This window comes from Perna viridis, chromosome 1, assembly GCF_037379345.1.
Source record: "Perna viridis isolate PV_CMFRI_1.1 ecotype Kerala chromosome 1, ASM3737934v1, whole genome shotgun sequence".
Taxonomy (NCBI): Eukaryota; Metazoa; Mollusca; class Bivalvia; order Mytilida; family Mytilidae; genus Perna; species Perna viridis.
This window is the reverse complement of record NC_142445.1, coordinates 17,656,421-17,671,446: the sequence shown is the minus strand read 5'-3', so window position 1 is coordinate 17,671,446 and position 15,026 is coordinate 17,656,421. Positions and strand designations below refer to the sequence as shown.

General features: G+C 32.3%; 1 protein-coding gene across 5 annotated transcripts in view; it reads left to right on the top strand.

The window, feature by feature from the left end:
- The first annotated feature begins 527 nt into the window (after positions 1 to 527).
- LOC148627543 (cAMP-dependent protein kinase type II regulatory subunit-like) overlaps positions 528 to 15,026 on the top strand; it is a 48,732-nt gene continuing 34,233 nt past the window's right edge. For 4 of the 5 annotated variants that reach the window (XM_088574513.1, XM_088574541.1, XM_088574551.1 and 1 more), the window contains exons 1-4: positions 544 to 907; positions 7,298 to 7,336; positions 12,247 to 12,296; positions 12,887 to 12,970. In XM_088574513.1, coding sequence (XP_088430639.1) covers positions 685 to 907; positions 7,298 to 7,336; positions 12,247 to 12,296; positions 12,887 to 12,970 — 396 coding nt within the window. In that variant the 5' untranslated portion in view covers positions 544 to 684. Of the gene's footprint in view, positions 908 to 7,297; positions 7,337 to 12,246; positions 12,297 to 12,886; positions 12,971 to 15,026 lie in introns of all 5 variants that reach the window. The other variant, XM_088574531.1, reaches the window with a different exon arrangement.

The following is a 15,026-nucleotide window of genomic DNA, read 5'->3' as shown; positions in this document are numbered from 1 at the left end:
TTTCATGTTCATTTTATCATCCACTTCATGTTCATCGCCTGAATATAGCTGAAATACTGCTGCTCGGGCGTTAAAACCCAACAATCAATTAATCAATCGGAACTAATTGTACTTCACTGTACTCTATGGTTTAAAATATAAGTGTTGGTTATTAGCTAAACTGACGAATGCGGAGGAATATTTGCAGACGACGCACCTGTTTTAAAAAAGAGAAATAAACGAAAATTTTCCTGACCTGTTTGTAATGAAATAAGATAAAATATAAAACGAAAAATGAAAATATTTTTCATATTGGGAGCTAAGTCCACTTAATATTTGTGATGCTGTAATGATAAAAACCCAATTACACGTTGTTTGAATTCGCGAAAAAATAAGTTCGTTATCTGACTTTCTTTCAGTTATAAATGCAATGTTTTAGAAGTATTTTTTTTAATCGAAGCTGAAGTTTTTTGTTTTAAACATTAATGGTAGGTAAATAGAGTGCAGTGGCTGCTTTTTTAATATTTAATTAAATCATGCGAAACTACGATGACGTTGGTCGGCTAACTCGATGGTAGAAACATTGGCGAGATGAACGGTACAGTGCATTGACAAATTCTGGTGTTTTGCATCGTGGTCTTTGATGTTTTAACTGTTTCTTTACTCAGATCTGTTATATTTTTTGTGGATTTACAGTGACTAGATATGAATTTTGAAATTCCGGCAGGATTAACCGACCTTTTACAGGATTTTACTGTGGCTGTTCTAAAAGAGAGACCCCCTGATCTGAAACAGTTTGCTGCTGATTATTTTGCTAGGCTAAATGACCAGAAGAACGAAGATGAGAAACCAAGAGGAGTTAGATTTGCTGGTTCAAATGCTGAGCCAATGCAGACCGAAGATGATGAAGATTCTGATGAACCAATGGGTAAAGATCTGACATTTTTCTCTATTTATGATATACTTGTCACTTGGTTAGCATGTTTAAATGGTATATGTGTTGTTGTTTTTTTTTGCATGTACATTTATAAGAATTTGATGTTTGGTTAAAATTTCGATGAATATAGGTACTAAATTATCCTCCCATTCGTACATTTTTTTCACTACACTGTTTGGACATCTGCAATAACAGAATACATGTACATTATCATAACAAATTTTTTACAAATTATGGTTTACTATCAGTATGTATATGTTCATGGATTAACACCAGCCTTAAGATGAAAAAGGCTGGGACTAGAATTGGTTTAGAATTCTAGTTAATGGTGACAATAACTTAAATGCAAAGTTAATAAATTGAAAAACTAATTTATGAAAGGGACAATCTCAAAAGATTAAAGTTTAATACCCCAGAATTGGCCCAGGGGACAATTCCCATTGTGGCAAAATGATAAAAAAATTGTGGGAATTCTGCAGTGGCACCATCCAGATTGAACACTGTTTGCACATGTACATGTACATAATGTATATGTATATACCCATAAAAGGATTTACACGTAAAAAGTATTTTATCACTAGTCTATGTATGTATTATTATACATGTACATGTTATGTTTGTGCTCAAATTTTCACACAGGGGTTCAAATTAATTTGAGGAAGGTGAAACCTAAATCGCTTTTTTTTTGTAATTGGTAAAATGTGTACTGATACATGTATACGATTTTTATTGTTCTTATGCATTCTCATATTTTCAGGGCCAAATTCTCGAGCTTTGGAACGGCGGGTTGTCATGGTCCGAAATGTCTTTGTGTCTAATTGGTTGTAGTTAACATTCTGGTGCCATGTTTTGACCATGCCTATGTTAGAACATAGCTCAGATTTGATTTGTATTTAATCATTGAAGCTAGTTTATTATTCCTAGACTGGTGTTGTCCTCAATCGCATTTGCCAAGTATACGAAAATGAAGCTACATGTACCATTATACTATTTACATATATACATTGCAAGCTCCCGATTTTACAAACTGGATGTTGATGCTTTTTCTGTCCATAAATATGCGGGAACCAGTTGATACAAATGTAATACAGTAATTTTTACAAAAATGTACATGTACATGTACATAGTAGCTGTCTAAGGTCCTGGAGCCTCAATTTCTGTTCTAAGGCCTTTGAATTTGCAGTTTCCTGGGTCCCAGACATTCAATCCTTTTCATTGATAATTTATTTAGGACTTTGAACCTTTGACTAGAAAATAGGGAAAGTCCAGGACCTTCTACTCTTGAAACAAAAATAACAAACCCTGGTTTAAATACATGTATAATTTGTAACTAAGAATTGAGAGCATCTATGAAAACCTAGACTGTACCTGCAGTATTTACACTCATGACAAAATGTGTCTAACAGTTGTCAATGTCAAAGTTTGTTAGGTCAGGGAGAATTTTTAACATTATATTGTAGAAAATATAACGAAAAAATGCCTACAGTACTAATCCTGAATTCATAATTACACTTGTTTCTTTTACTGTATGTTTACTTCCATTTCAATGATTTCAGGTTTTTTTGTTGTTGTTATTGTTGACTGTTTTTCTGTTAATTCCTCTTTTTTTTTGTGAGAATTGCAAGTGCTTCAGATTTTTATGTGATGTCATGTTTTCCTTATTATACCCTTTGCTTGAGGTGTCCACCTGTTTGTCTATGCCATATTCTAATCCAAAACTCCTCTGAAATTGTCGAATGGAATTCCTTGAAACTTTCACAGATTCTTAATTACATGTACATGATGCCATTGATTGTGCATCTTCTATTCTGCTTAATAATATGAAAGCCTTAAATCACTTTCAGAGTTTCCTATACTTTTTGTACATGTGGTTTCTAAGGATGAACTGCTTCATTGCGATATCGATGTATCACAATACTTTTGCCATTTTGGTCATGATACCATATGATATATTTGACTGAGGTTTCGATACAGGTCAAAATACAACTTTTTTTTTAAAACAATTGATGAAATTACTATGTATTTGGTAGACATGTCTTGTGAGAAAAAAATTCATTGATCTTTACTAAGATCAAAGTTATAAACTATAAGAATGTAACTGGCTTAAACGAAATTCATCATACTTACACATGTAAATCTGTTGAACATTCTTTATTCCAAATTGAAGAAAACATATGCATTATAGGCCAGCATGCTGTAGTGTATTGTATCAAAATGTATCGTATTGTTACCCCTGTATCACGATACATATCATATCATGAGATCCATTGTACATAATGTAGGTGTATTGTTGCAGCCCTAGTGGTTTCACATTATGACTTTGGCCGCATACGTGTATATGTACTTGAACTTTGATGTCTCTATTTGGTTATACCCTCCCCTAGAAAAATAGGAGGTACAATGTACATGTCAGTACTTTAGGCTTTTTCTAAATTTTTGGGTTTCCATGGAAAAAACTCTAAATGAAGAATAACTTTCCCACACATGAAGTTTGCTGTCCAAACTTACATGTAACACATCCTTTTGAAAAATTCAAGTTTTCTACTTACATGTACCAGAGGGAAAATAGGGCATAATAATAAACTTTCCCACACCAAAATTGCACTCTACCAGGGTTACAGGAAAGTGGAATCCTTGATCACTGATTATATCCACTGTACATGTTACTGTACAAATGTACATTTTACATTATACATAGTTGTCATGGTGTCCCTCAGTTCTTGTGTTTGTCTGTCCCCAGTTCTAATCTGCAACTCCTCTGAAACTGTTGTATGGAATTGGATGAAACTCAAATTCATGCATACATTTTACATTATACATAGTTCTCATGGTGTCCCTCAGTTCTTATGTTTGTCTGCCCAGTTCTAATCTGCAACTCCTCTGAAACTGTTGAATGGAATTGGATGAAACTTTCTAATTCATGCATACTTTATTACATGATAAAGTCAGTATTTGTATTTGTACATGTAATTACATGTATAGACCAATCTGTCATGTGACTTTTACCAAAAAGACAAATCAAAATATTCTTCAAATGAACATGGGAGGTTAGATTTATGTAAATATGTAAAAACTGTTTGACACAAAACTTTTAGTGACATGAATCCAAAATTCAGTTCATATTATTTCTTTAAATGGGTAGATAAAGTCGTATAATACATTGTATATGTAGGTATTTCACAACAAATTATCTGTGTTACCATTTGCAAGTGTACAGTATATAGTACAAATTGTTTATGCCACACATAATAATTATGGACTGTTAATACCGGTGCTGTATAAATATTTCATATGAATAAAGGATTCAATAAAATGAAAAGATTCTGTTAAAAATCTATCACACAGTATCATTTGACATACACTACTAAGAGTGGACATGTTATCCAATCAATTATGACAATATATTTATCTCAGATTTGCTGTCTACTTTCATTGACTGTGGTTCACCCCAATACTTTTTGTGGCTAAAACGTATATAAAATAAAATTGTGTATGTCTCTGTTTGGTTTCATTCATTGTATGGTATTGCATCAAATATCAGTGCAGACATTGGAAGACAAGCCATTATTGGGGAAACATAATGGATTTGCTGTAGAAGGGAAAAGGAAGGACGTAAAAGATTTATTTCTTTTGAATAATATGGTATCTGGTATGGAATTCTCTCAAGAAAACATTTTTAGCAGTAATTTGATTTCCGCAAGCTTCAGCTTGATGTAACGCTATAGGAAGCTCACTGTCGCAGGCAGTCTTTTACAAATTACTATTGATTAAGTCAATATCTCACTTATGGAATACAATAAACACAGAAGGAGGGGCGTTAGCGGACATTGTTCAGGTATTTGTTATTTCATTACATTGATTTGTATGGAATATGGATGTTGTTTTTGTTGCATTTGTGTAAAAGATCAGTTATTTACTGCCATCTCAATTTTTTTCTGTTGTATTTAAATTGCAGTTTGATATTATACATGTATGTCAATGGTTTTTATAAGTCTAAAAAGGTGTATAAAGTCAAGCTATTTCTTGATCTGTCTTAAGTTGTGCTATATGAACAGTATGTGGTGTGTAATTGGTTGACTTAGATAAAGCTATATTGAATTCTCTTATGTAAGAAATATTTTCTAACTTCTTGTGATCTGAATTCATACAAATTCATGTGCATGCATATGATCCCTGTATGCAGAAGAAAATACAATTGTCGAACGATACCATGGATGGAGTTATTGCCCCTAGTCTGACCTACTTCTGTGTAGAAATGATCATAACAAAATGATCATATCAATGTATTCATTGTTTATGTGACAAATTACCTTTTTACAGGCTAAGTGCATATGTGTTCTTGTATCTACTTTGTTAACCTGTAATTACTGTCAAACACAGTAGATGTTTATGTAAGGAAATGTAGACTGCACATGTCATGTTCATGATCGATATTAAATGCATGATTTCCATCAGTAATATTAAACTGTATCTAGGGAATATCTCACTTATATAATATCATTATTGTATGCCATTCACAGATGCAATGATTATTCTAGTGCTACATTTTATTTGTCTGTGTATTCACTTAACCTATACGAGTTTTTTCTGTACATGTCCAGTACAATTTTAAACGCTTGCAGATATTGACATGATTTTTGGTATATAAGTTCACCATAATAAGTTACAGGTCAAGTTTAGATTTTGTTCCACTCAGATAATTTTTACTGAAATTATGGGCATTGAACTATGCAAAATTCACAGAAAAAAAACGTTTTCTGAACAGATATTGACATGATTTTTGGCATATAAATTCACCATGAGAAGATACAGATCAATTTTAATTTTTGTTCTTCTTTGATGATTTTTATCTAAACTACAGGCCTTAAACTTAGAAAAATTCACTGAAACAAGTTTTCTGGACTTTTTTTCTTAACTCTTGCAGATATTGACATGATTTTTGGTATATTAATTCACCATGATAAGTTTCAGGTTATGTTTACGTTTGGTTCCGCTCTGATGATTTTTACTGAAATTGTAGGCCTTACACTTAGCAAAATTCACAGAAATAACTGTTTTCCGGACTTTCTTTCTAAATGTTTGCAGATATTGACATGATTTTTAGTACATGTATATCAATTCACCGTGATAAGTTACAGGACAAGTGTATGTTTTATTCCGCTATAACAGAGTTAGAAATAGTAGTCTGCCCACCAGCCCGAGACTAGCTGTTTTTTGGCATGGCTGGCTAATTTTAGCAAAAATCTATATAGCCATATGGTAAATATATTGAAAAATTGTAATCAGGACTGGCTACAATTCTAGTGAGTTTCCTACCCTGGCTATGATGATATCTACTTTGGATCTCAAAGAAATCACAGTCTGGAGTTTAAAACTACCATTCTGAGTAACAGAATTTAGTAAGAAGATAAAATTCTAAAGCCGAAAAACACAGTGATCAAATTTAAGGGGAAATACTTGCTAAATGCAAGTTGAAATTCAATTTTGTTAGTAGAAATTATTTCCACTTGCTATAATATGCTAGTGGAATTCTGTATGTAATATAGGTAAAGTCCAGAAATAACCCAAAATACTTAAATTAAGCAAGTGTAAATTTTTAGTACTTGCTAAATTTAGCTAGTGGAAAAAATTCTGAAATTCAATCCCTGAAACACTCTTTATTTCTTTTTTTTTTTTATCAGGGTCCTTCTACATGTATTTCTCTTACCAACAAATTTACTTGAGTATCCAACATTAGGATGTGTGGAGTATGTGAGCGCTCTCACTAAAGTTCTTTAATTAAATTCTGAGTATTTATCTTTTTTATAAAATTTTGAGTAGTTGTGTAATTTTAGAAGAATTTTTTTCTCCAAAAAGAATTTCTTTTATTATGGGTTTGTCCCTGGCAATGAGTGGTCTAGGGTTTGATCCTCGGTGGTGTAGTATAATTTTGTAAGTCAAATCATGCTCTCCTATTACACAGTAACATTGCACTTCCGGTTTGGTTACATTACGCAATGTTTCTTGTACCAAAATCTTTTTCCAATTCCTGTATATATTGATGCATAATACACACCTCATACTCTGAAAATGATTGCTATGTAAAAATGTGTGCATAATACACACCAAAATACGGTACATGTAACTATGGAGTAGTAAAAAGTTGGAATCTTTAGTTACGGACACATTTCATCAGGCACTGGTCATTTAATCATGGAAAGATCAACTCTATTCCCTGTAAAATTGAATTTTTGTTGCATTTTTATCATGATTTTTGATAGTTCTATTCCTTGAAGTTAACTAACCTAGTGGGCTATGCAGTGTAAAATCAAAGTCAATGTTGCATTTTTTATCATGATTTTTTTAAACAGTTGACGTTATATTTTTGATTTTATGTTTCAGAACCTCCACCATCAAGACCATTTACTAGAAGACAATCTGGTGAGTTGAACAAACCATAATGTATCTTGATACATGTAGGTTTATCATTAAGTTTTAAACATGTAAAATGCAGGCATTAGAGGGGTCATATGCATGTGCCATTTATCACTTTTTGGCTGAAAAAAAAATTCCATCAAAATCAGAAATTTTTACTAAAAATGTTGAAGAATGACTCATTGATTTTCTAATGGTTTCTCAGAAAGGCCTTTTCATAAAACTTTTCATGTTTGTAATTGACTCTTAAGTCTGGTTTGTTCTTCAGAACTGTTTGAAAATGTAAGGAAAGGAAAGATACTACTTCATTTCCAAGTTTTTATATAACTGCAAAAAAATTGCGGTCGTATATTAGTATGATGCTGTCATCGTCATGGTCTGTGTGAAGTAGTCCATAGACGCTTTGTTTTCATGCAATAAACTTTTGAGTTCGAATATCATTGCTGCTATCCTTTATGAAAGAATGTGACGATGTCAATAAAAATGTGAAACTTTGAAACCGTTTAAATATATAAACAAACTCTAGAAGATACGTTAACAAAACTCTTTTTTAACTGGAAAGACGTTATTGAGTTTTCTGGAGTTACATTTGTGTATCAGTACTTTAATATGTAAATTTATGCCCATTTAGGGTATGTCATAAGACATTCGCACTTGGCTCAAATTATAATTAGTTAATGTGCTATCTAAATTGCTAATTGCAACCAAATTTGCAGGTAACAATTATTTTTTACTGTATTTTGTAATACCAGGTAATATGGTTTATTAATACCGCTTGTAATTATGACCAATTCATTGAACAAATTTATAGCTTATTTCATGCAAGATTTATACACCTGATGATCTAAGGCTTCAGAGCCATTGACATGCCATTCAATAAAAATAATTGAACTCGCGGACAAAGTACACTTAAGCAAAAACACAAATATTAATTTAATTCATAAAAAATATACTTAGTAACATCACTGGAATAATATGCTCTTGAAAACAAACTGCTCAACTTGGATATAAATGCACACGTCCAGGGGCAGAGCCAGGATTTTAGAGGGGGGCACACAGTTAAAATTTAGGCGGTTTTAGGCTAAAACTTAATTTCTGGCTAATTTTACCACAAAATATATCTAAATTGCACCCACTCTAGAAGAATACTTCAAAAATTTGACCTGAAAAAATTTGGGGGGGGCTACACCTGCCATGCTCCCCGCCTGAATCCGCCCATGTGATTTCACTATTTCATTGTGAATCTGCCCCTGATGTCTGACACTCAACTTATCTGCCGAATTCGACTTGTCTATGTTTTTTCGTCGATTTTGGTCAAAATTAGGCAATTCGACTTACACTCCACATCGATTTATAGTCCAGAAAATACGGTACTTGACCAATTGGAACCAAAATTGGTATGAATGTTCCTAAGAGTACCCTGCATAGAACTGATGTGGGGATGTTGGATTCATTGAAAAACATGGCTGCCATTACTAAAAAGTTGAACTAAGGGGTCAGACAGAAGTCTTCTCATATATCTCCTATTAGGTTTAGCCAAATTCATACTGGGTGAAAGTGTTCAGTATGATGAGATCTATGTGTGGTCAAATTTTGTTTTAATCTGTTAAGCCATGTTGGGGTTATTGCTGTTTTTCTACATTTGATTCCAACTTTTAATGTTAGTTTATTGAAAATCGTTTCCTTTGAAACTGTGTGACCAATTTGAACCTAACTTGGTATATATATTTCTTAGGGTATTTTGCATAGATCTGGTATGGGGAGTTGTGATCTGTTGAAAAATATGGCCACTATTTTTAAAAATAGAACAAAGGTGTCAGACAGAAGTTTCTCTCCAAAACCATATGGTTTAGCCAAATTGTTTTAATTGCTGAAATGATCTTATTTTAAGGCCCACAAAAGTCGGCAAGGGATCAAAATTGTATGATGACTCTTTGTTAGAGTTATTACCCTTTAAAATGTAAAAAAATGATGTTTTTACAGTTTTTAGCATATGAATTGAAAACTATGATAGATAGAAAGAAACTTTGGAATGTTGAAATGATCCTTATGATAAGGCCTTCAAATGTCTGCTGGAGAACAATGTTGTTGGATGACTCTTTGTTAGAGATATTGCCCTTGAAAGGAGAAAAAGGATGTTTTGAGCAGTTTTCAGCCAATGTCTTGAAAACTATAATAGATGGAAAGAAACTTTCAATTGCTGAAATGACCCTTATGATAAGTCCTACCAAAATCATCTTGAGTCAAAATTGTCGAACAACTGTTTGTTAGTGTTTTTGCCCTTGAAAGGCAAAAATTAAACCAGGTGAGTTATTCAGGCTCCTAGGAGCCTCTTGTTTATTTTTAGGTCTGACTTAAAAAAATATTTGAATTTCAAACTTTGTGCAATTTAAATGTAGTGTCCAAACCATAATTAATTGTATGTCCCTATGCTTACAAGTGTGTCAAAAACTAATAATGTGTCCACACTTGCCCCATCTGATTCGAGTTTGACAACTACAGTTGTGTCATGCTGCACTCTGGGAAACTTTTTTTATTACACATTATTTCAGCTACAAATTACAATCAGTAGTTGTATACTTCTCTGATGTGGAAGCGAAGAAACATATACATTTATTTGTTAAAGCTAGACAATGTAGACTTGAAATAAAATATATTCAATAACGGAATATTGATAATCTGTCTAGTGGTCATTCAACCAGTAATTTAAGTCATTTGAGGATACCAAAGTAAAATATTTTTTACTGACTGTAGGCTAGACATTTATGTACTAAATATATACATACATGTACATGTATGTGCATTGTACAAGGTATACATGTATTTGTACAGTGAAATTAAAGCTACACATGTAGTATGGTAGCCTTGAAGATACCACCTTTACTTTAACTTACATGTAGACCTGTAGCAAAACCTGGCTGTACTTGTATTACCATGTGAACTGTTATTGAAATTGATTGTTTTTACGAAGAACCATTGTATTTTTCTGAATTTCATTGTAAAGCAAATACCACTGAATGATTATCAGGCTTACTACATACATGTACAAATGTATTTGGTAGGAATCAGAACTACATGTACATGTACATCCCATCAATGGCTTTGGGAATTCACAAAAACAGAATAAAATACATCATGTCATAGTCCTAACTGTTTTCCTAGTATGTATGAATTGACTAAGCTGAAGTTGATTAAATCCATATTAATGGATTTCACAGGAGATGGTGAATTCATGCTTCCTGAAATTGTAAATGAAAATGTCAGACTTTCATACTAATTGTGCCAGAACTAAGATTTGTATCTGATGAAATCTGACAAGCTGTCCATGTACATGCAATAGTAAATTCCATAAAGCAATCAGTGTGCTCATTCATCTGCAGATACTTGTTTATTAAGTGCATTTCATTGCTTCTGTAGATTATTAGATATGAAATGCTAGACTATCCAAGATTTTTGTGAATCCTAATGAAAGGCCCCAATTTATGCTTCACAGACTTTCATCCTAATAAAGTTGTAGACTGATATATTAGAATGTTTTGTATTAGTTCATTGGCCTAACTTAGTTCTAAGTACAGTTGGTATAATGCCAATGTATAGTAGTATGCTGTTGAAGTACCAGTTCATGTTACCAGTAATAAGTCTGATTGTGTTGGGTTGATAAAAACTATTCAGCAAGGAATTCTGTTTTATAAACTATAATATTTAGAATAACTTTTCCAGGTGTAAAATTATCACTTACTGCATGTAGAAACCAATAAAAGACCAAACATATAATCATAGATATTAAAGTCTGTTATAGCTATTACAATGTCTGAGATAGTTAGCTTTTAAAGTTTAAGACTTTATTTTGTAAAATATCAAGCAGGCTATCCACAAATAAAGTCCATGTAAGGAGAATGGATATTGTATGTCAAAAAGATAACAACCCCACTGGGATGAAAAATGTCAGCTCAAGGCTACCCATGGGTCCTTATAGCCTGAGCTCTCTAATTTCTGCTAAATTTTCACATCTTCTGACTGGTGTGAGAAAAAGTTTTCTGTTCTCTACACGACATTTATGATCTCTGCAAATGATTGATTCAAATTCCTTTGGAACATCATCAAAGCATATTGTTCTATTGAATGAGTTATAGGCAGAGATGCTTAAAGCATAACTTTATTGGATGTCACCACTCACCAGTCATTAGCAAAACAGAACAATACTTTATATTTACATTTCTACTTCCTTTATTGCTATCAACACTCATCAAACATTGCCCTTTTAGTTTAAAATTTCACTGCTTTGAATGTAGAAATGCCTTCTGACACTGGAAGCATTGTAAGATTCTACATTTCTTTGGCAGATACAGGGTTTGATACTAACTTTTCTAATTAGGTAGCCTACAGGGTTATTTGATGGATTAATTAGGTAGTCCTCAAAATAATTTTGTGGTCCTGTCCTAACTTAAAAACTAATAAAATTTTAATAATAAATTGAAGTAGCCCAAAGGAAGTAGTAGGTAGTCCTTTCTCTAATTAGGTAGGCATAGCACCACTGGTGTTCTGTTTGAGTCGAATCTTGAGATACATGTACTTCGTTAGTCAAAATTTCATCTCATTATGTGTACTATACTAGTTGTTAAAGTGAATCCTCAGTGATGAAGGTTCTTGGAAATCAGTAAAACATACCATTAAATGTACAGAAATTTGACACTTATTGAATTACTGAGTGGTACTTAGATATACATGATGCTTTTTTATTTTGATGTCAAGTTCAACTTACACAAATCTAAAGGTTGAATATTTATTCCATAACCACTGAATGACTATAGTATCCAAGTCATCATATCTTTGTATGCTTATTCCTGAGGGATGTTAATGCAGCATGTGATATGGTTTGTAACTACTAACTAGTTATTTTTTATTGTTTATTTCAGTATCTGCTGAACGTTATGATCCTGCTGATGATGAAGACTTAGATGAAAAAGTAAGTTTTTTGTTTTTTGTTATTACCATTAAACAGAGAATGTAACTACTACACAGATAAACAGGTACAACTCTTGCACAAGTACATGGTTTAGATGTAATTTAGAGTCTAGATGTGAACTCACTCATTTACTTTGTTTTCACTCTGAAAACTACTTCTCTATTCGTGCTCCACTTGGTTAAGCCTAAAAAAATTCCTGTGTTTCTGCTTACCCTGCTGACCCTAATTCTCTGTGCTTACTCTTCAAGTTTTTTGGCCATTTTTTTGACGAGCACTATTCAAGTCTGAATGTGTCTCCTATGCAAACCAGTAAAAAAACTTTTGTTAAAATAAAAAAGTTTTGCTTACCTACCAACAGAGAATGTTAGTGGAAACAGATACATATATATTTGCTCATTGCCTTATCATAGAAATGACAATTTGTTTCTGTACCTTGCCATTTGATGCATTTCAACTAGAACATCATTGAATTAAGTAAATGAATCCATGGGGTAATAATAAATATATACTTTATGCTTAGGATTGTAAAATCTGATCTTTTTAAAAGTAAGTTTGTTCTTTAATGAGATTTTTTCCTGTGTTTTTCATAGGTGGTGTATCCCAAATCAGATGAACAAAGATGTAGGCTGAATGAGGCAGTAAAACATATTCTATTATTCAGATCACTAGAACCAGTAAGTCTGTTTATTTTTAGAACAAGAGAATTTTTACATATATATTGTTTACTTGTAGGTATTAAAGTTTCCTTCTCTTAAGGGTTTTATATTTACATTTTGTGAACATCAGGTGGGTTGATGAAAAGTCAACTGGCCCACATGAAAAATAGGTTGTCCTTAGTTTAATGCATTTTGAAAAAAAAAAACAAACTTGGTTGTCCTTTGGACAAGTATCATTTAACTTTTGTTCATAGTATTTCTGGTGTGAAGTTGGACCCAAAAATGAAGATTTAATGTTTCCTGCAGTTCTTATTCTAGAACAAGTGAAAAAAGGCACATTTTAACAGTTTTGTTGTAGTGTTGTGTGTAGTAGATCCTCCACCAATATTTCTTTCAATATCAAAATCTCAATGAAACTTCAACCATGTTCTTATGTGATTTCTTAGACATTCTAAAGTGTGTATTGTATTAAAATTAATGCAAGCCCAAAAGAATGGAATAATGTTTGTTGGACAGGTCTGATTTTGTATTGGAATGCATGGAAACCTTGGAAGTCTGAGAAACAATATCAATGTACAATTATCTTGTTTTTGTCTGAAATATCACTGTAAAGTTAACTAGGTTTCCTAGAAAATTACTGATTCGCTTTCACTGTCAGTATTAGTTTGGGTCATCTTTATTCACAATACTACAAGGACTTGGTAATGGCTATTCTACAGGATTAAACTGGTCATTATTGATCAACCTTACAATAATAATATAGAGTTCATGCGTGGACAGTATTAAAAGAAATAAGATTAACCTTTCAAAGACTATTCAATGTCTTAAACTGAAGGAAAATTGCCTTGTATTTTACAGTAATTTGATTATAGCCATCCATGAACAACTATTGTCCTGTTTAACAATGATTTCCTGTCTTTATTGCTTTATCTCTTTAAAATTGTATCTCATGATTATGTATGGAAAGTATAATGGTTTTCTGATCTGCTGCAGTGTCTGGAAGATGCATTAATTCTTCCATAGTTTCTATATTCACTGTCACTGCTGATGTGTTTTACATTGATCAAGATTTCATTGGATGCATTAAACAATAAATGCACATTTGTTGACTCTAAACAATTGGTGGATATAAAGGTCAAATTTAAGTTTCTAGTTTCATAAGAAAGGTTTTAAGGTAGTTTTATTTTCTTCACATTTTTCACTAGATAGTTAACGCAACTTTACATGTAAATAGATATGATGCACTATTTGCATTGCAATAATGGATATTGCTTTTCTGGATAATGCATTACAATGTATGATTGGCAATCATTTTTCTCTCTACACTTACAATAGCTGGCCATGTCAGCAGCTCATTTGATTGATTATATTTTAATTCTCCTCTTATATAGAAAACATTGTTGTAATTAGTATATATTTGCAGAGTTCACTTACCAAGAGGTCATTTTCAGTTAATACGATGGAATTCAGTTCTCCATTACAAATGTATCTACATAAACTGTTTGTAGATTGCTGTTGATGTATAACGGTCAGTCTTATATGACCTTCAAACAGTTTTCTAATACCAATCATTAATGATGTTCGACACATGTCAGTTTTCATTCCCCCTTACCACAGTTTTGTATGTTAATTGGAGGTTGACAAGTCTTGTGATAGTCTTTGGAATCAGTGACTCTCAAACTTAAGTAAACATAAACACTTTGAAATATCACATCTTTGAGATCATTTCTTGGAAGTTTAAAAGAAATACAATGTATCACATTTTTGAGGCTTCAAAAGGACAGTTAATGGCTTTCATATTGACCAAATACTTTTTGTTTGGGGTCTGTTGTTGTTTCTCTATAGTTGTTTGTTTACAACAATCCTCTCTTAAGTCATAGATTTAATTAAGTCTATTGTTCCTTTTTAGCACACCTCTACATGTACTTCCTGTTTTGCAGTTTTTGAAATAGTTTGACATAATATTTTTTGGCCAGATATACCCTTTAATATCCCTACTTTTTTGTCTTAATGGCTTATAACATTCACTTGGCAATCTGATTTCTGGTAATTGTTTACCATTGCATAATGGAGT